The sequence below is a fragment of the Canis lupus genome, chromosome 5, assembly GCF_011100685.1.
Source record: "Canis lupus familiaris isolate Mischka breed German Shepherd chromosome 5, alternate assembly UU_Cfam_GSD_1.0, whole genome shotgun sequence".
NCBI lineage: Eukaryota > Metazoa > Chordata > Mammalia > Carnivora > Canidae > Canis > Canis lupus.
In genome coordinates, this window is record NC_049226.1 from 68,158,233 (window position 1) to 68,179,056 (window position 20,824).

General features: G+C 50.2%; 1 protein-coding gene and 1 long non-coding RNA gene across 2 annotated transcripts in view; one reads left to right on the top strand and one right to left on the bottom strand.

Annotated features, from left to right (window-relative positions):
- The window catches only part of CRISPLD2 (cysteine rich secretory protein LCCL domain containing 2), a 64,783-nt gene that overhangs the window by 17,773 nt on the left and 26,186 nt on the right, over nt 1–20,824 (bottom strand). Inside the window, exons 6-13 of the mRNA XM_038538135.1 lie at nt 18,856–18,956; nt 13,534–13,677; nt 11,931–11,991; nt 9,072–9,138; nt 8,492–8,622; nt 6,651–6,694; nt 4,683–4,755; nt 2,469–2,544 (exon numbers count right to left, since the gene is read on the bottom strand). Coding sequence (XP_038394063.1) covers nt 2,469–2,544; nt 4,683–4,755; nt 6,651–6,694; nt 8,492–8,622; nt 9,072–9,138; nt 11,931–11,991; nt 13,534–13,677; nt 18,856–18,956 — 697 coding nt within the window. The remainder of the gene's footprint in view (nt 1–2,468; nt 2,545–4,682; nt 4,756–6,650; nt 6,695–8,491; nt 8,623–9,071; nt 9,139–11,930; nt 11,992–13,533; nt 13,678–18,855; nt 18,957–20,824) is intronic.
- Nucleotides 1,613–10,087, top strand: LOC111096014. The gene is made up of 3 exons (XR_005359991.1): nt 1,613–1,790; nt 3,172–3,274; nt 5,928–10,087. It is a non-coding gene; the product is annotated as an uncharacterized LOC111096014 (long non-coding RNA).

The following is a 20,824-nucleotide window of genomic DNA, read 5'->3' on the forward strand; positions in this document are numbered from 1 at the left end:
ATAAGATAACTGGGCACCACCATAATCATCACTGTCACCGTCACCATTATTGAAAACACTCAAGGGACTGTCGTCCCGGACCAGCAGCATCAGCATCGTCTGGGAACTTGTCAGAAATGCAGATTCTCTGGCTCTCCTCCAGACTCACTGAGTCAGAAATGCTGGGGTGGGGCCCAGAAATCTGTTTGAACAAGCCCTCTGGGGGATTCTGATGTATGCCCAAGTGTGAGAACTTATCCAGCAGCCGAAGGAGACAGGGAAGAGAGATAAGAAAACTGAGACTCGGAGTAGGAGAAAGGCTCATCCACCATCTCGCAACCAGGTCTTAAATTTGCATCTGTGACCAAGACTTTGCTCTTTGGGCTACACCCTGCTGCTGTTCCTGTAGGCAGCTCACCACGGAGGGAAGGGGCTGCCAAGTAATGCACTATGGGTGAGCAGGAGGAATGGTGGCTCTATTAGGCCCTTCGAAGATCTGGAGACAACTCTCCCAAAATAAATCTCTTAGCTAAACAGACACTTTCCAAAAGACATCGTCATTTCCCAGAATACAGAGTGACCTAGAAACCAAGGCCAGGAAAGAACCTCTGAGATGGACAGAACTCCTTTCCTTCTCTCCTTACTCCTCCCCTCGCCTCTCCCTGTCTCCCCTCTCTTTCTCTTTCTTTCTCCCTTCCTTCTTTTATTTTCTGAAGAGCTTAATATTTAAACATTGATTAATGTAGCATCTTTATTTATTCCTTCAACAGACATTAACTGAACAATCATTATGTGCCAAGCCCTGCGGTGAGCACTGTGGTTCTAAAAGCTCAAAACCCTAGTGAACAAGTTAAAGACTACATACAGGTCTTCACTCACGTGCCCATTCACATCAGTGTAATTATGAATGCAGGTACATTTAAACAAAGCAGAGTACAGTAGGGAAATAAAAGAACCTAAAGCAAGACACAACCTCACAGCATCTCATCGTGGCTCTGTATTAGCTATGTGATTTGGAAGCAGGTTATTCTAAGCCTCGCTTTATTTTCTTATAAGATAGGGACAATAATACCTAGAAATGGTGTTTTTAAAGAACCTAAAACATAGTAAAAGATAGTTTTATATTTTTGTTAATTTTCATCAATTTCTCCTTGTGTTTCTAACCTTTTAAAAAAACTTTATATGTTTAGCTGCTATGTTGTTTGGTGCATACAGATTTGATCTCTTATCTTCATAAATTATACCATTTGTGCTACTGCGCAATGAATTGTGTTGTCCTATTCAGTATGCTTAGCCCTAAATTCCACTTTTCAGATAGCAATATTGTCACGCCTGCTTTATTCTCTGTATTTCACTAGAATCATTTGGCCTATCCCTTTATTTTTAAGTCCTTAAAATCAAAGTCTCCATCTTTAATAGCAGGCTTTGGGTCAAACATTTGGTATAACAATTGATAGACATTATTTTACTTCATTAAAATTTTAAAACTCAATTTCGGCTGAATGGCTTCTGAGAAGAAAAAAATTCATTTAAAAAAGGAGAGAAAAAAGATGAGGGGAAAAAAAAGGTAGTCATGAAGGTTGCTTTGACTTTAAAGAACTTAGTGACCTCATATTTATAGGAATTTGGAACAAATGAAGCAGAGGGAGGCAGATTGTGGTGGTGGGTGGGAGAGAACAATTAATATGAAGATGGAAAAGAGTTGAGTAAAAATGTTAGCTGGGGATGAGTGATGCTGAACTAATCATGAAATGTTAGGCCTCAAAAATTCCTTGGACTTGAAAGGCCCAGCTGGCTAATTCTACAGAGAGGTAAGCAACTTGGCAAGAACATCACACAGCCTGGTGCACATGGCTATGACCACATTCCCATCTTTGGGACACCATGTCCCTCAACGCTGGGCAACTGGAAAGAACAGACTATATTCTGGAAGATTCACTCAGAAAAATCAAGCTAAAGCTTCCTTGTTAAAGTTAGTAAGAAAATGTGGAAGAATGGACTCCAGTGTAATAAGAGTGGTTATGAACAAGTAGTAAATTAGTCTAATTTGTAGCACCTTCCATGTGCTTTTAGCTAAGTGAAGATATAGCCAAAAAGAAGTGCAGTGAGTAGAGTGGACCAGTTCTATAAATGCAGCAGAGAGCTGGAAAGATTATTAAATATCTGGGGAAATGATATATGTGATATGTGAAAGCCTTCATATTAAAAATGCACATGAATGGGGAAGCAGGATTCAATGTACCAAACTCTGAAAACACTTTCATAACATGAGGTTCACCTGCATCCGCATTCATCAGCATACATAAGTGGAAGTACTAATACCACTATAAATGGGGAAACTAGGGTAGGGTTGCAGAAATAAATGATCTAAATTTAGCTAGAAGCACAGGAATGAGATCTCAGGTTTCTGGTATCCAGGCCTTGGAACGTGGTTTCTAAGGTCTTAGCATGCTTTGAGAGGTGGTCATGGAAAATGCTGGCATACTCACATCTGCATAGATGTTAGTTCCAAACACAGGAGCCCAGTAGGATGGCTCGTCTTTGCAGTGTGCTGGGCAATGAACTCTGGAAAATAAGAAACATTTGTATGATGGTTATGATCATTAGAAAACAAAAGTTCTCAAGAAGCAGCTAGCCTTCCCTATTTGAATTTCAAGATTAACTTCTTACATGGGAAAGGAGACAACCATACAGTTTACTCTTTCAAAAAAAAAATATACCTCTCCCACCCTAGCAGTGGTAGATATTTTCCCTCTTTGTAAACAGTGCATACAGAATTTTTAAATTCCATATGAGACATGCAAAAATAAGGTGAAAAAGAATAAATATGTAAGAAAGGTGAATATGGGATTGGGAGAGGTTGAACCTTCCGTTTGTGGGTGTTGGCCAATTCATATTATGGGTACCTCATAATCAGAGAGATTATAATCAATAGACTTTTTTTAAAGGCCACTTCCCTGGGTGAGGGCGGAAAGGGCGGAGGGCCCTCACCTCAGTGAGTCAGACTATTCCAGGGAAGGGGCACTGATAACCTAAGGCGGAAGAGGTTAGATCACCACTGGGTCAGTCACCACGTCCCTGTTAAAGGCATAGGGGATGAGGAGAATACCTCAAACTGGAAATGGGTGGGTCCTAGGTGGTACAAAAGATTCAAATCAGTAAAAAGCATGAATTTAAGAAAAGGTTTTTTAGCTTTTATCTGCAATAGTACACCATGTTGCTGGAACCCAGAGACCAAGAAACCAAGATGGTGGCTGGAAACCATCTGGCCCCACAACAGACAAGATTCTGGCAGGTAAGAGAGCCAGGCAAAGGCATTGGGAAGTTAAAATAGTCTGGGGGGAAGGGGGGCAGGTGTGAGGGCAGGTGGGAGGAGAGAAGGAAGATGTATGTGAGATTTTAAAAAAGAAAAAAGAAATTGGGGAAGAAAATTCTTTCCTACTTTTTCTAGAATGGCAGGTGAGAAACCTGTGTTTTGTAAGCTTGCACTAGATCAAGATCTTTGTTCTTTTATGTTTTATGAAATAATTTCCTTCTGCTTCTCTTGAATATTTGGGTTAACTATTTAATACTTAATAAAAAGTTGATTGAATATTCCAAGGGGATCAGCATGGTGGTGATGTTGGTGGTAGAAGCCAATGAGAAAGCTCCAGGGGGATTGTGAGCAGCAGAGGGGAGGAGGGGGGGGTTCCCCACCCAGTGTCTTCTCCATCACCAGCACCCTCCCAGGGCTCTTCCCTGCACACACCTTGAGGGTGTCTACATGTTAGTTTTAAGGTGAGTCTTTTGGAAAGTCCATAGGCCTAGGGGCCCAGGAGATGGATTCGTAGCTTCCAAGAGGACTACCAGGTACTTCAGAGGCCAATATTACCAAAGGTTACTTTACGTCACCATTCATCATCCTCCAAAAACCAGCCAATTAAGGTGTGGGTAAACACATGTAAAACCTATTCCTTGGACGAATTGTGTTCCGTGCACAGAATAGAACCCCACATAGCAACACGACAGAGGGAACAGCTGACATGCTCGCAGCACAGATGAATCTCAAAAGTATTATGCAGAGTGAAAGAAGCCAGACACAGAAGTCTACATATTATGATGGTGCTGTTTGTGTGAAATGCTAGAAAAGGCAAAATTATAATGCCAGAAAGGAGACCAGTGGCTGGCAGACACATGGGTGTGAGGTGGAGGGAGAGGGGGATGAGAAGGGACGTTCTGGAATGATGAACACATTCTCCAGCTTGACTGTGGAGGTGGCGACACGATTGGGTACATTTGTCAAGACTCATAGAATTGCATACTTAACAATGGCTGGATTTTAGTGTGTGCAAGTTATACCCCAGAAAAGCTGGGGTATAATGAGCTGGTTCTAAAATGACCCATAGAAGATGTCACAGATGAAGCACAAGGATCAAGGAACTGATTGAAAGCAGACAGATGACAGCCTGGAGTTCCTAATAAGGTGACGTCCTGCAATTCTATCCCACAGCCAGGGTTGGGAACTGTGGTCTCAGGGAGGAGTCCAGCGGGTCTGTAACTCAGCATGAAGAAGTCGGTTTTCTGGGTGTCTGCACCAAAGGGACACACCTAGAACGCAGTTGTGCTTCATTTCATGAGATGACCTCCCGCCCCTCCCCCACAACTCAGCATGATGCCTCCTCTCAGCCCCTGTATTTGCTAAACCAGATGCCAGTGGGCCTTACCTCGGGCAGTGGGTCCCCGCCTTCTCAAACGGGCAGAGCTGAGCAACCGTGGTATAACAGTCCAGGTCCTGCACTGGGGACAGGAACATGATGGGAAATGGTGAGGTTGTTGGCAAGCTGGGGTCTCAGGCTGCCAGCCTGTGAAACAGCCCATTGGACAAGCAGGTCCTGGGGGCTCACTGGGTCCTCGAACAGAGGTGGGACAAGAAGCCAGCAGGTGCTGAGTCTTGGCACTGACCGGCACCTCATCTTGGGCCCCTCAAGGGATGAGATGCCCTGTGGCCTGAGTGTGTCTACGGTTCAGGAGTGTTATCACCCCCTATAGTTTCTCCATGGGACCAATGATACCTTTTGTCTGCTTTTCTATTTTGAAGCTCTCCCCTACCCCATCCTCATGGCAGGTATTATTCTAATTACACAGAGGAGAAAAACAGAGGCCCAAAGGCCAGAGACCATCCTGGGTCCACATAGGGCATGGTGGGAGGGCAGGTTTCCGATTCCTGGTCTAGAGCTCATCCTCAAGGTCACAGAGGTCTGAAAGTGGCTCTAATACTGGCTGCCTGTGGTCTCTGAGAGCATGTCGTCAGCTAGTCCAGGGCTCGGCAAACTTTTCCTAAAGGACCAGAGGCTAAGTATTTCTGGCTTTGAGGCCCTGTGGACTATGTAGCAACCACTCAACACTGCTGGAGGAGCAGAAACCAGCTATAGCAGACGTGTAAATGAATGGGTGTGATGTGTGCCAATAAAACTTTATTTACAAAGACAGATGGCAGGCAGGATTTGCCCTGAGGGTGGTAGTTTGCCAACCCCTGGTCCAGCCTACATTTGTGGGTAGCAATCCAACAAAGGGGACCGGTTCTATATGCCACAGGTTGCTATACCATGAAAGGCAGGGGAGGTCATTAAAATTAGGTTTAGAACACCATTTAAAGGCACAGAAGCATCTTCCTGATACATTATTATTTAGGGGAAAAAAATCATGTTACCAAATTTATGTAATTCCATTGCAATTTTTAAAAGTGTATCAGTGTATTACCAGCGCACATACTCAATCATGGGAAAATAAATTATAAAAGTACTTCCAAAATGTTCACAAATGTTATCTCTAGAATATGGGCCAAACATTTTTTAATGCTTCTTCATATTTTTAAATTATCTGGAATAAATAGGCATTATTTTTGTAATAAGGAAAAAAACTACCGTATGTTTTTATAAAATCATCTAACCAGATCTTTGTGCATCCAGGGCTATGACGACAAGAACTGCTTTCCCAAAGGAAAGGAAGGGTTGGCAGGCCAGCTTCCTGAGGAAGGGCCCCTGCATCTCCGCTTGCCTGAGACTATTCTGGTCCAGTGCCCAGTCTGTGCAACTATAACGCACAGCTCCCCTTCTGCTTATGGCATGCTCTCCCAGGGATGCACCCCACCCTGCTGAATGAACGTACCCTAGACAATAAAAAAATACATAGGCAATTTAAACTATAGGTAATATGAAAAGCTGGGCCAGAGATGGCAAACATGTGCCACATACTTCCTTGCGTTTTCCTCTGGTCCTCATGGCAGACAATACTGGTCTATCAAGCCCTATTTTCTAATGAGCTCAGAATGCGGCTTCAGCACCCTTCTCAACACAGGGCTCCAGTTGCTACTGTGGACCAGCAGGAACGGACTACCTCCTATCAGGTGCTTTACACCCAGGCATTAGCATTTCTGCAGCACTCAGCTGGGAACCTCAGGCCCACATTTCTGGGGTAGCAATTTAGGGCCAATGTCAAGTTCAGATATGTTTAGAAACTGGTTAAAGAATTGACCTCATCAGGAGCCTCCTTTCAAATGCCTTTTTAAGGGCTGAGAACAGCAGTGTTAACAGGCATCAAATACAATCAATAGCTAAGGAGAATGACATCTCCAGGAAAACCCAAGATAACCTGTGTATTACAGTTCCATAAAAACAGACTGGCCAGCTTACCTTTTACTTTTGACACCACGAATGAGCTGGAAGGCTTGTATTTGCTAGAAAAGAAAACAGGAGGTAAATGCAAACAGAATCGTTTCTAAAAGTCCAAGATTGCTCCTGCATTTATTTTATTTTCAGCCTCAACTTTATATTTTCCTACTTGTTTCTCATCAGCCTTAGGGAAGGCTCAAAGCCCTTAGAACATTCCAGAGTAGGGCTCACCCTTAGAACATTCCAGAGCGGGGCTCGTTAAACTTCTCTGTGCCAAGAACCCCTCCGGCAGCCTTGGGAAGCCTATGGACCTCTTCACAGAAAAGTGACTTTAAAATGTGTATGATAAATTTACAAGATTAACAGAGAATCAGTTACTCATGACATTGTTACAGAGGTATTAAAACGACTCTGCATTCCAGTGAATGCATTAAAAACACAATGGAGAGGCGAGTCTTCTAACCGCTGTTGTCTCAGGGTAATGATGGCAGAGACCGTGTTTTCAGATGGCCGCAACAACCAGATTTGTCCCAGTGAGAGGGTTGCTGGCCCTGCTAATGCTACTGTGGTTTGGGGCCAACGTTCATACCAGCAGGAAATACTACATTTCAATTAGAGGTTAGAGAAAATAAAGCTTTGATTTGCTTTGTGTCGCTGTTTGCAGACTCCCTAAAATGTGAAGAACTCTGTTCCAGATGCAAAGTTGGCAGTTGGGAGGGCCCAGAAGCAGCTCTGTGACAAGCGTGCTGGGCCACGTGGGGCCCAAACCTGGTGCCCCTGCTGAGCCTCGTGTGGCCAGCATTAGGTCACTGGGCCTCCGAGAATATGTTGCTTCCGTTTAGACTTCCTTGCTCTTGTGTTTACACAACCCCTGAGTCCCTAGCTAAGACGAAGAGGGAATTTTGCAAGACCTCTTGAAGAACCAGGCCTTTGAAAGGGGAATGACTCATGTGGTTTTTGAAATGTCCTGAGTGGAACTCCTTGGAACACACACAGGGGCTTTGGTCACTGTGGTCCTTGCTGCAGACCCTGGGAAGGGCACTGACACGGGGAAGCTTGCTTGATGCAATGCACCATGGCCCAGGGCTGCAGGAAGCTGGGACAGGGTCCCCAGTGTCCCTGCTGGGCCAGACACTAAATCCTGCATGGGGAGGGGGCTCCCGGGCATGAGGAGGGGTGCATTCTGAGGGCTCTGGGTGACAGATCTTTCCTGGCGACTGTGGAAGAACTTTATCATTTTAAAGATTGGCTGGCTGTACCTCTGTGGACTAGCTGGGTGTCAGCCTGTCAGCCCTGGGTTCTACCATGGCTCTCTTTGACCAGCGAGGTACTGACACCCAGAAGGGACGAAGAAACTGGCCCAAGGTCACAGAGCAGAGGAAGGATAGAGCCAGTCTGTTTGGCCACTGTTGGGTTCCATGCTCCCAGTTACTTTATGTCTCTATGGACAGACCACGATGTGGCCTCCCCCACCACTCCCCAGAAAGTCAGGATAGGGAGGACAGCCTGTCCTGCAGCCTCTGCAGGCCTTATCTGAAAAACAGTATCTTGCAAAAAAAAAGTAAATACATTTTAAAAATGAAAAGCCTCATTCTCTAGAAAGAAAAGATGCTAATCAGGAAGAAACCTATAAACTCAAGAAGGGGTCAAAACTCAGCCAAATTAAACACAGAAAAACCCACTTGGGGGAAAGACGGTAATTTGCCTATGGGGTGATTTTTGAGCTACATGGTTAAGTTTATCTTTATAGTTTTTTTTCCCCCTGCTTCGTTATACTGTTCGGTGCTTTTCGAAATTTCGACAATGTTTTCATAACCCATGGGGGAAAATGTTTTAAGGAATCCTGATCACAGAATAGTTACCTCAAAGACTCCACACCATGTCTCTCAGATCTGACGAAGAAGGGGACCTTCCCGTTCCTGGTGACATCCACCAGGCCACCTTTGCTGTCCAGGATTCCGTAGTGAATGGCGGCCCGGCATATGCTGGATGACTGGGGGCAAGAACGGGGCACCATAAGTCCATCTGAATTGGCCTTTGTCCAGGCTTCTTAGAAATATCCAGGATGTTTGTCCTCAACCCACAAAAAGCTGAAACGTCAGGCCAGAGCTCGCCCCACTTCTGACCTTCCTTTCCCTAGAACACGTCTTTGTTCCTGGAGTAGCTTATCTTAGAAAACTCATCCGAGGTGCTTTACAAACTAAGAACAGTGACAAACAGCCCTTTCTCCCCATCCAGTGGAGCACATTAATGCTAGGTCTAGAATGGAGACGGACTTTCATGAGGGTCAGCCCCCGTTCCCCAAAGTGGCTTTACTAGTCCGTGATCCCAGAGATATGTGCGGATCAGCTCTCAGGCTGAGGGGTGGAAAGGAAATCTCATCGTGAGGAACCACCAACCTCCTTTACAAACACACGGTGGGAGTCCACACAGGACACTTACACTTTCATAGAAGAGAGTCCCAAAAACTTTTGCCTTGCTCTCCAGGCAGCCTGCGGGGCACTGATACCTAATGGAAAAGAAAGGAGATGACTTTCACAGGTGAACGTGTTGATGGAATCTCGCCAAGAACTTATCTGGGTTTGTCTCCTACAAAAGCTTTACTATTATATCAGAGAGAAGCTTCGGTGATACACAATTTACTGTTTCCAAGCGAGTCACAACTTCCCTAGGCTGGAGCTCATAGTCCCACGAGCACCATTCTAGATTCAATCTGACCTTCTTATCACGTGTTTGAGATTCGTGTTGAAGGCAGAGACGCAAATAGGACAATTCACAGAAGAGAGACATGTGGCTTTAACTTTAAAGGCACCAAAAAAAAAACAAAAAAACAAAAAAACAAAAAAAACCCCAAAATCCTGAACTATCAGTCATCAAAGAAGGTACTAATTGAAAGGAGATGCCTCTCTCAGGTGTCAAATTGCAAGGTTTTTTTTAATAGAATAAAATTCAATGATAATGCTCATGCCCATGAAAATGCATAAATTAAGCTTTCTGGAAAGCCTTAAAAATTCATATCCTCCAATTCTTGAACTTTCCTTGTAAGTGTATAACCCAAGGTAGAAGTCAGAAAGACCCACATATTATTCCAAGTGTTTATAATAATGAAAAACTAGAAATAAGCCAGCACTGTCAAAGCAATGGCCAAACATATGTTTGTGTGGTCGTACGTTAGAGTATGATGCATCTGCTAGAAATGAAGTCTTTGAAAAATATTTGACTTTGGAAAATCTTAAATGAAAACAGTAATGCACAAGATGCATAAGCAGCGGTAATCTCACGGGGGCACAGAAAACAGACGAGAAGGGACTACATCAAATTGCTAAGAATATCAAGAAGATGCTGGGACATTTGGGTTTTTTTTTTGCTTTAAACTTCTTTGTTGGGATCCCTGGGTGGCGCAGCGGTTTGGCGCCTGCCTTTGGCCCAGGGCGCGATCCTGGAGACCCGGGATCGAATCCCACATCGGGCTCCCGGTGCATGGAGCCTGCTTCTCCCTCTGCCTGTGTCTCTGCCTCTCTCTCTCTCTGTCTCTGTGACTATCATAAATAAATAAAAATTAAAAAAAAAAATAAACTTCTTTGTTGTTGTTTTTCCTGAATTTTCCTGAATTACTTACAATAAACAAGAATATCTTTTAGATCAGAAAAGAAATGGCCCAGTAAATATTATTTTTGTCAAAGCATCAGGTGATGGGATCCCTTTAAGGAGACAGACTGTGGATGCACTTGTGTTTGCAGGTGGGAGAGTTATAGTTCTTGATTGGAGGCCTCAAATAGTCTATGTGTGGATGGACGCCCACCTTCTCGCTGCTTGCAGAGGGTCCCACCTACCGACTCTGGAACTTTCTCAATGCCACCTGATGGATGGTCTCCAAACCTTATAATTTTTTCGCATTGACTACTCAGGCATGTTGCTCTCATAATGAGCTTGCAGTATAGAAAGGCACATCATCGCAAAGGGACATCTCAGCATTCTGAAAACCCCAGCCCCATGCGAATGTGCCCTAACGCCATGCACAGGGACAGTTAAACCACCACCCCTCATGGCCACATGTTGCTCATCTCACCAACAAACTGACTGCTTTTACTTTTGCAGTACTTGCTGGCCAGCTGCTCTTGGGCTGCACGAGCCCTTGAGCGACCTCATCCTGGGTTGTTCAAAGTTGACTTCCTGACACTCCTGCCAAAGTCCAAGGGAAGCTTCTCCTGGCAAACAAAATCCCAAATCCCCATTGTATATAGCAGGATCTGCTACCTTCTCTTTTTAGCATATGCGCTAAATACCACAATTCACCTTTAGATGAATGGTTGCCAGACTCTGGAGGAAGAGGAGTAAGTACCACTCTACCACTGACATGGTTTTCCAACCATGAGCCCGAGGTTCTGCGTGAGGCCACTGCACCTGTTGGCCATTTGCTGCCAGAAAGAGTGGCCTAGCAGCTGCACTGCCAAAACCAAACCCATCCTTCTTGGCAAACATTCTTCAACATCTGAATGGACAATACTGACTCCATCAGTTAGATGAATTCATTCAACTACCAGGGGAATAAATACACTGACAGTTCTTCCTTCAGTGGAGACTCACAGACCGCAGTCCTGCTGGATCTGTCAGTGGCCAACAGTGCCAACTCACACGTGCCCTCCCACGGCCCCCTCCCTGACCTCCCTGGCACAGAACCCTGGGTTGCCTTGTGACCCCCTTTACACACACAGGTGGAATGGAGCCCCAACCGTGCAAGATCTCCATGTCTACAGCACATCTGCTACTTGCACATCCACAGTCTGGGGACTCTTTTCAGGCCAATAACCTAGAGCATCCATGATTCAGGCCTCTCCTCCCCATTAGGGATGAAACACTTAACTGGGATATATGTCCAGGTGGGAGGAGACCCAGGGCTTAGGCCAACTCCCTAGTCAAAGGTTATCAATGGGAGTGATTTTTACCCCTCAGGGAACGGTGGGAAATTTCTGGAGACATTTTGTCATCTCACCTAAAGGTGGGAGTGCTCCTGGCATCCAGTGGGGTAAGGCCAGAATGCTGCTCAGAACCCTCCAGGGCACAGAATAGCCCTGCCACAAAGAATTATCTGGCTCTAAGTGTCAGTACATCACGGTTCAGAAGCCCTGCTCTGAGTTGACAGACACAGATCATTTTCGTGTGCCAGGCTCATAATAAATGGTGGCAGTCAGAGAGACCTCCAAGACATCACGGTCAGTCTAACTTGTGAGGTGACCCATAACCCACAGCAGCCCTTCGTAGGGCTGCAGGTGTCGGCAACAAGTTCAGCCTAGACCTTACCTGTTGCACGTGGACCCTTTGCACTTGTCCTTCATCTTGGTATCACATCGGACAACTTGGGCTAGGATGAAAGTAGGATAATACACGTCATGCAAACGGAAGGATTGGTCTGAGTTAAAAGAGACCACCCCCCACACCGATGAACCTTCTGGAACATCCTGGGATCCAGGTCATAACCCGAGCGGCAGTGCTGCCCAAAGGCTGCACAGTTCAGCTGCGATGTTTGAATCCCAGGCCCACCCTTTTAGAGTAGCAGTGAGACCCTGAACACATTCCCTCCTGTCTCTGAGGTTTGGTTTCCACATTTTGAGCAGCAGGGATAAGTCCAGCAGGTGCTATTTCTGTGAGCATTAACCAAGAAAGTCAGCATAGCCTTGGAAGGGGGACTGGCACACACCAAGTGCCCCAAAGCCCTGGAAGGCTCTGGAAGTGTAGGACTTACAGGCCTTCCCCAGCCAAGATGGCTTTGGTCAAGCTTTCCTTGTTTGTTTTCTAGGGACACATCAGAATCTTGGCATAGTGTTAGAGTTGGTCCAAAAGACATATATTATTTTGTAATTTAAAAAATTTTTTTTAGAAATGGAACAATTTTAACCTCTGGACAGACAAGGGCATCAGAGTATTTTCTGGTGAAAGAAAGCTACAGAATGATGAGGTGGGCAGAAGTTCCCCGGGGAAGGACACTGGCAGGCCCGAGAGGACAGAGACTGGTCAGGCAGGGCAGGGTGGAGCAGCTGAAAAACCTAAAGAAACAGGAGCACAACCTTGGCCCTGGGGGGGGGGGGGGGGGGGAGGGTGCATTTTATGCTGTTTGAAGCTTAGGGGGAAACGGAGAAGCCCAGCACACAGCCCAGGCCTGTGACGTGCCCGTGAGCCCCGAACCTTCAGTAAAGGCACTACACTGGGGACACAGAGCATATGAGGGCAGAACAAAGGGAGCTGTGAGCTGAGTGAGCTGGCAGGGCAGGGCAAAGCATGATGAGGGGTGAACATAACAACATTCCACACCTGGGCACCTCCAGGAGCCTCGTGGGGAGCCCTGGGAGGCACCGTGGTGATGACCACAGAGCTGACACTGGGTGGCCCCCATTACTGCTAATGGTCCTCACAGCAACCCTGCTTGGGCCCTACTGCCCCCTTGTCTGGATGAGCAAACCAAGTCTCAGAGGCCAGTGAGGGTCCGAGTCACCAGCCGGTATGGGGCGGTGAGGGGCCACAGCTCACCAGTGCCGGCCCTGGGGAGCCACGTCCAGCTGACACCCCCAGAAGAACCCAGTTTTAGCCCAGGCCCCCCTGGGCTGGCCCCCTTGTCCTGAAAGGATAAGGTCTAATCTTAAAATACTGGCCAGGGGGGAATGCCACCCAAGCACCACCCCTGGGATGCTAGCTTTTGAAACGACTTAAAGATATCATTTTAAAAAAATACCTTAGGGCTGTGCTTTTGCAGCTACGCCCTGCCCTGTTCCCCACTGTTTGCTGACCTGGAGACCTCTCCACACAACCCCAGCATCCCTACTCCCCTCCCCGCACCCCTGCAGGAGCGCTACACGCACCCCCACCCCACCCCCGCAGCCCTGGGGCAGGGGACAGAGCCCCCACTCACTCATGTAATTCACCGCGGGCGCTTTCTTGGGCTTCGTGGGTCTGACCACCCTGGGCTGGACCCAGACGTGCTTCTCTTCAGGAATGGGAGCCACCTCCACCTCGTTCATCTCGTCTGTTTCGGGTTTGGGGCTGTAAGACTCTCCTTAATCGTGGAGAGGGCGAAAGAGATAACACAGAGGATTCAAGAAAAATGCACTTTGTGGGGAAAACAGCAACTGTGAAACTGAACTGGCTGGAGGTTCACGTTCACAAAGAGTGGGCTCAGCGGCAGCGAGAGAGTTACGCTTCGGAGCAGAGCCAGCCAGGTGGAATTCTACGGCCAAGGCCAGCGGCCGGGCAATCTGCTCGCCGTGTTTGCTTTGGACTGGGGGCAGCCGGGCAGGCCAGAGGTGCAAACCCTGCTGCTGCTGGCACCTGGGGGATCACAGTGGCTTCTTGTCCCACCTCTTCCTGCACGCCACCACCTGCCCGAGGAGGCGGCTCCAGGAGGCTGCCTCACCCTCTGACCCCAAACTGGCACCGTCTCCCCTGAGGTCCTTCTGGCCCCAGGTATTCACTAGGGGGGAGGGGAGCCTTCCTAGGTTCTGTGCCCACCGTGGTGCAGGAGACCCGAGTCGGTGTCCTTGGACCACGCTGCACCCCGCCGCAGGCACTCTCTGCTCCGTTCTGGGCCCCTGTGAGTCATTGCTCAACCAACTCAACGCCTTTCTCTGCACGGAAGCTTCACTGTCCAACGCGTACAACCAGCCAAAGACCCAACTCCAGGTTAAAAACAGAGTGACTCCATCAGGTCCTCATAGTTTTCCCAACCCCAGTATTATCACGTTCATTGACAACCCATGACCATGACCCCCAGGTTTCAAGCATGTTAATTAACCATAGATTCCATTTCTTGTAAGTATTTTCCAGTTTCCATCCTGAAAGACACCTGAGGGCACTCAACAGCACCCACCTGCAGGCCATCAGGGTACCACGCTGTAAATTGCAGCCAACGCACAGAAAAATCTTGCTATTTTTATTTGCCGGCAAGGCCTTGTCCAGCACTAACGATGCGCACCTTTGCCGGGAGAGCCCTCCCACCCTTACGGTGTGCACACCCATCCCCTAAGGGCGTCTGTGGACCAGAGCTGGAAACCCTGCCTTGGGAGCCCCTCGGGTGAAGGTGACATAGAGCGCCTCCCAAGCCTCTTCTGTGGCACCGGATTAAAATTCAAGTGCCAGCAAGTGCTCATCAACCCTATAGACTCATTCCCGCTTCTGGTTAGGAGCCACGATCTCTCAGTCTCCAAAGGTGGACCAGGTGTTTGGTGGCTATGCAAAACAAGCATCCAAATCCAGGGCAAATTCTCTGGCGCTTGTCAAGGCAGGGTCGCTCTGCATCTGTTTCACAGGCCAGTCCCCCAAGCACAAGCACCACCCCGGGTGAGGAAGGTGGGTGGGATTTAAGCAGGTAGGGAATGGCAGTCCTGAGCCCTAGGGCCGTCCTTATCAGGGTTCACAGCATGTTGCCACCACCTGCCCCTCCCACCAGCTGCAAACTCCCTGGGGCCAGGAGCCAGCCTGCCTCACTCCCCCTCACCAGACACCCGGCTCCCAGCCACAACAATTTTGTTCAACAAAATTTGCTGAATGAAGGATGAGCTAACCCTTAAAGATTTCGGTCTTTGAGTTCTTTCGGGTAAAAAATAAGAAAAAGAAAAAAGTCTTAGCTGAGTTTAAAGACATTCACGGTGAGAATTCTGACAGCACCACTTGTCACCCAAAGCTATAGGCAAAATCTCTACGAAGACACCAGGTTTGCAAACACCCCTCGGTACACATCTGATTCTGGCCTGCTCTTCCCGTCAATGTGGCTATTCAGGTTTGTGCTTCACGGAAGGCCAGAGCTATCTCTGGAATGAGCCGAGTTTTCTTCCACTGGCCTTTAGGATTTTTATACCTCATAATCGTGGCTTTATTCAGCCGAATATAGTTTGGTAAAGCAGTCTAAAGCATTTGAGGGTTCACTATTTAAGAAAATGGGCAGACAGTCCTCGCCCTCAGACACACACATGAAAAGTGGAATGCTTACCCAGAGGACAGGCTGTATTTGAGCACATCCTAATTAAGATCCTCTGTGCAGAGCAGTGCAGACCTGGGGAAATTCCATGCCCAAGTTCATGGCAAGGTTACTGTGTGCACCGTCCAGCTCCAGACCAGGGGTCTCGGGCCCCACGGCATCGCTCACATCAGCCTTCCAGACTCCTACCTGGTTCTGCAGGTAGTGACAGCACTCAGAGCTAACGTTTGCTGGACACCAACTGAATGATGACTTGCTGGCTCGGCCCTTGCCTGGCGTGCTCTCCTGGCTCCCTAGGAACCCTGAGTCAGCCCCATTTCACAGACAGGAAAATCAAGGCTTGGAGAGGCTAAGCTACCTGCCCAAGCTCACACAGCTGAGTGTCAAGCTGGCCTTCCATGAAGCCCACGCCCTTGATCGCCACGTGGTTCCTGGAGGGACGGAAGCTTCTCGTATGGTCTATCTTTATCCCTGCTCTATCTCCATTATAGGTCAAGGCCTTGCCAGGCACCCTCAATCAATGCTTATTAAGTAGCTTATGCAGATAAGCTGCTTTACAGGAGACTTTCTGCATGGTTAGCTAAGAAAACTGGGATGCCTGCCAAGGGAACTTGGGTATTTTCCACCACAAATAAAAAAACAAGCACAGAGGCTTCATTGGGTGGGCAACCCAGCATCTAAGGTGTCTTTGTGTGCATTTGTTCTTTGAAAATGATCCTCTGTGGGTATGGGCAGTATATGTGTTCAGATGGCATGCAGAACACATCTGCTACATGACCCTGGAGCCCTCAGAGCGAACTGGCAGTTGTAACACCAGGTGACCAGGGTTCAAGGAGAGTCTGGGTGCAGAAGAGCACAGGTGCACTGCCTGTGTAGTCAGGGAAGGCTCCCTGGAGGAGGTGTGACACCAGAGCTGTGTTTCCAAAGGGGAGCGGGTATCTGCCAGGTTCGTGACATGGATGAGGCCCCCAGGCGGTGAAAGGGCCTACACTCCCCACCAGGTGAGGAAGGGCCCCACGCAAGGTGGTAAGTGCAGTCGTACCACCCACCCCCACTCCTCTCGGGGAGGGGGAATGGAATGGGGGTGTTTATAAAGCACTATGTGCAGGCTGCTGTGCTAGCATCTCACACCCTTCTCTCCACATCCTCTATCCAGGAAAGCTTCTACAGAGGGACTCGACTCTTACGGTCACAGATGGACAAACAGGTTCAGAGAGAGCAAGCAGTAGGCCCAAGGATGCACCTGCAGGAACCACAGAGATGAGCCCTAGCCTGAGCAGCTCTGGCTTGTGCACCTGATGGGCCCCCAAAGTAGCCCTGTGACGAGATTAGGCTTGAGTGAAGAACAGTGGAAGACGCAAAGAGAAGCCTCAATGGCCAGCCCTCTCTCTCTCTCTCTCTCTCTCTCTCTTCTCAGTCCCCAAATCAGCACTCAGGATCTGACGGGGGACTTGCCCCCCTCCTGGGCAACTGGACAGCAGCCACAGGCTCGGCCTGCCAGGGACCCGGGGAAGGGCCCAGACAGGCCCAAGGGCCAGCCTCCACCCATGGTCTTGTCCTGCACTGACCCCACTTCCAGGCAGGGAGCCTGAGGCTCAGAGAGGGGGTGGCCTGCCCGGGGCCTGCTGCTGGAATGTGGCGGGTGTGCTCTTCCTAATGCAGGTATGCCAGACTCTAGAACCCACGTGTCTCATGAACGCAGGACTCCGAGCAGGGATATTAGGGGGGTTTCACTACAGCGTGTGGAGCCCTGCCTCGAACACAGAGAAGACGGCTGGGCCAGCAGGAGGAATTCAGTTAACAGCCTCCCTGTCTCCCAGGCTCAGGGTCACACCACCCTCACACCTAAAAGCATACACGTGGGCTCCTGCCCCTGCAGAAGCACCCCTCTCTCACCCCTAGGCTACATCCCCCTCCTAGAGGGCCACCTGCTCGGGAGGCCTTCCCTGACCCCTCCAGACAACAGTGGATGCTCCTGCTATAAGCCCCATGACAGTCAGTTACTTCCCCAGGAAGACACATGTCGCTGCTTGTGCAGCAATGATCCTCCTGGATCCCAATCTTAAGAGGGTAGGGCCTTAAGTGTCAGGTCCCATGGTCATCCCCATAGATAGCACCCAGCAACATCCTGCACACAGCAGGCGTTCAATACGTTCATACCAAATGCGGACTCTCTCCATGGAGCCTGACACCCCCCACGGAAGGCTGGTGTCATGCTCATCTTCCTGCTGGTCAGAGTGACCAAAGGGTCTGAGAACCAGGCTCGAAGTCTGCCCCTGGCCGCTCTGCTGCTCATGGATGACACACAGCCCAGGGAGCAGCACACACAGGTTTGTCACACGTCCAGACCCTCGCCCCCCACAATGGGTGGAAGTAGAGGTGAACGGCTGGCCAGGATGACAGGGTCCCTGGGCCCCGAGCAGGTCTGGGACCCCCACCCTAGCCCATCTGTTTCTGCACCCCAGAGCCCACTGGACTGATGGGGAAAGTCCCCACGTGGAGAGCTGCCCTTTCCCACACGCCCCCTCTGCTGTCACAGGGCCTGCGGGTGCAGCTACATGAACAGCGTGTCCCAAACACAAACCCCTGGCTCATCCCTCTGGCCCCACTCTGTCCCTCCTGGCGGAGAGCCTGAGAAAATACTGAAAATCGTGAGCAGCACCTTAGGCAAGATGCGCTCCTTACAGCAGTGGGGGTAGTGGGGACACCTTGGTGGCTGACTAGAATCCAGGGGGCAGGTACCCGGCCTCTGAAAGCCAGGGATCTGCCTCAGCCGAGGGGGGAAGGCAGCATGAGCAGCGATGACAAATCGGGTGAGGCGTCAGGCAAGATGCAAACAAGGGTAGAAGGAAGGAGACCGACCACCCAGGGGCAAGCCTGGCCGAGCCCAGAGGGGGTCATCCGGGACGGGCACCGTCTAGTCAAGTGCTCTGCATTTCTTGTTTGTTGTGTGTTGACGGCGAACCATGAGCCCAACTCTGGCAGGGACGTGTGTGCATCCAGCATCCGCTCCGGCGGTGGCCGTGGGAGATACGTACGGGGAGCACGTGCCAGCACAGCCCTGTGTCCCCAGGGAGCTGGGCGCTGAGCACCCCCGGGGCCGCAGAGGGGGACCCCTGCCGCTCAGGGCTGCACAGGCAGGGGGAGGGAAGGCAGAGGCGTCTTGACCTCAGTGCTCATGTTCCCGTGTGACGACAGCTCTTCCGGGACCCACAGACAGAAGGGACGGCCACCAAGGGCGGCCTGTAAGTCACTTCCTACCTCGGTAACACAGGTTGTTGTTGCAGCTGCCTCCGTAGCTGGGCGGGCACTCGGAGCAGGGCCGGCCGGTTTTGTACGGGGCTTCTCCGATCCAGTTCCCCCTGCGGACACGCCAAAAACACCGTCAGGGGGGCCACCACCCAAGGGCCTGGGCTGTCCAGGGGAGGAAGGACGCTGTGTGCCAGGTGCGAGGAAGGGAGACAGCTGCCCAGAGTCTAGAGGATGCTAGAGGAATCCCCGTGGGGAGCTGCGACACATCCTTCCTCCCCAGCACCCTCGGCCCGTGGCGCTGCTGTGTGCACCACCTAGCCCTGCATCTCCCGTGTCCTGCCTTACAGACTGAACGCTGTCGGCCACCCCTACCCCAGCCCCAATACTTTCGTGCTGGAAGCTGCTGAGATCCCTCCTTCTAAGCTGTTTCTCAATATCAGCATGTTCTAGGGAGGACCTGGTGTTTACTTAGCTCCTATCAACCAGGTCCCTCTGTCCTGCCAACACCCAGGAGGCTCCTAGAGCTCATAAAGCTTAAGTGACCTGCCCAAGGTCACACAGCACACAAGGGGAGGGGCTCAGAGCCTCTGACCACTCTGCCCTTGGGGTGGGGACCAAGGTCCCTCTGGATGTCATGGATACCATCCACCTCTCTCTCAAGTTCTCCAAGGGCCGGGTAGCAGGTGCAGAGCGGTATTCCCAAGCCCTTCTCTCAGAGCCTGGGCCTTTGGCAGCACAAGCTGGAGTGACTGGGGACCCATCTCTGTGATTCCTTCTAGAAACTTCCTTCAGGGTTGACCTGGCTCACTCAGGAAGGAGAGCCAGAGCCCCGTTGCTAAGCCAAGCCTGGCCCCGGCCTCCCTCAGCCGAGCTGTCCAGAACGACTCCCCGGGCTGCACTCCGGCCCTGCCAGCACGCCACCCCAGCGCTGCCCTCAGCCCTGACCCTCTGTCTCCTTCTCTGTAACAAGGGTGACAGCAGGTCAGGTGGTGAGGGGGTGAGGTGTGGCGGCCCTCGGACCAGGGCCTATGAAGAGGGCTGCGTGCTCTGTGAGCGTTTGCTGAACCAACAAGCTTGTCTGATGGCTGTCCAGGGAGTCGGGGGCCCTGTGGGTGCTGGCTGCAAGCTCTGGTGCCCAGGTCAGCGTCCTGCATGGCCAGGCCCTCAGACTCCTGAGGAAAGAGGCCATGGATGCCACGGAGTACCACACAGCAATCAGGATGGCCCAGTGAACAGGCAATACAGCACACAAACCTCGAACACACAGTGGTGAGCAGGACGTGCTGAGCACAGCAGGACAGACGTGGCTGGTCGGTTCACGTGAGGGTCCAAACCAGGCACACTGACCAGCGGGGAGAGATGTGGAATGGTGGCCCCTGTGGGGGACATCCCAGGCCCCTGGAGACATGCTCCATCTTCAGCTGGGTGGTAGTTACCTGGGTATACATGCGTCCCACGGACTGACTGTGTGTCTCCCCACCACCTGTAATTCCTACGTTGAAGCCCTAACCCCCAGGGTGGCTGTGTGTGGAGGTGGAGCTTCCCAGGAGGTAAGTGAGGTGAAATGAGGCCACAGGGAAAGGCCCTGATGCAGCAGGATCGGTGTCCCTAGAAGAGGAGACACCGGGGAGCCCCCCGGCCTCCCTGCCTCCCTCTGCGTGCACACCCTGAAGAAATGCCATGTGGGGATGCAGCGAGGAAGAGGAGCGCCAGCGCCCGGCCCCGCCGTGCCTCCCCCCGGGACACGCAGCCCCTGGCCCTTGGTCACGGCCACCAGCGCCGGCTAGCCCATGCACACGCACGCTTGAGACCAGTGTGTATCCTACGTGTTCTTCTTCTTCCCAAGAAAGCAGCTGGGCACTGGGAAGGGCAGAAGGCGGCTTCTCATAGGATCTTCATGTGTATTTTTTCTCTATATACAGAGTCTGATAATCATCCCTCACGCCCCACCTGCCACTCTGCCGGGGGGTCCCCCCAT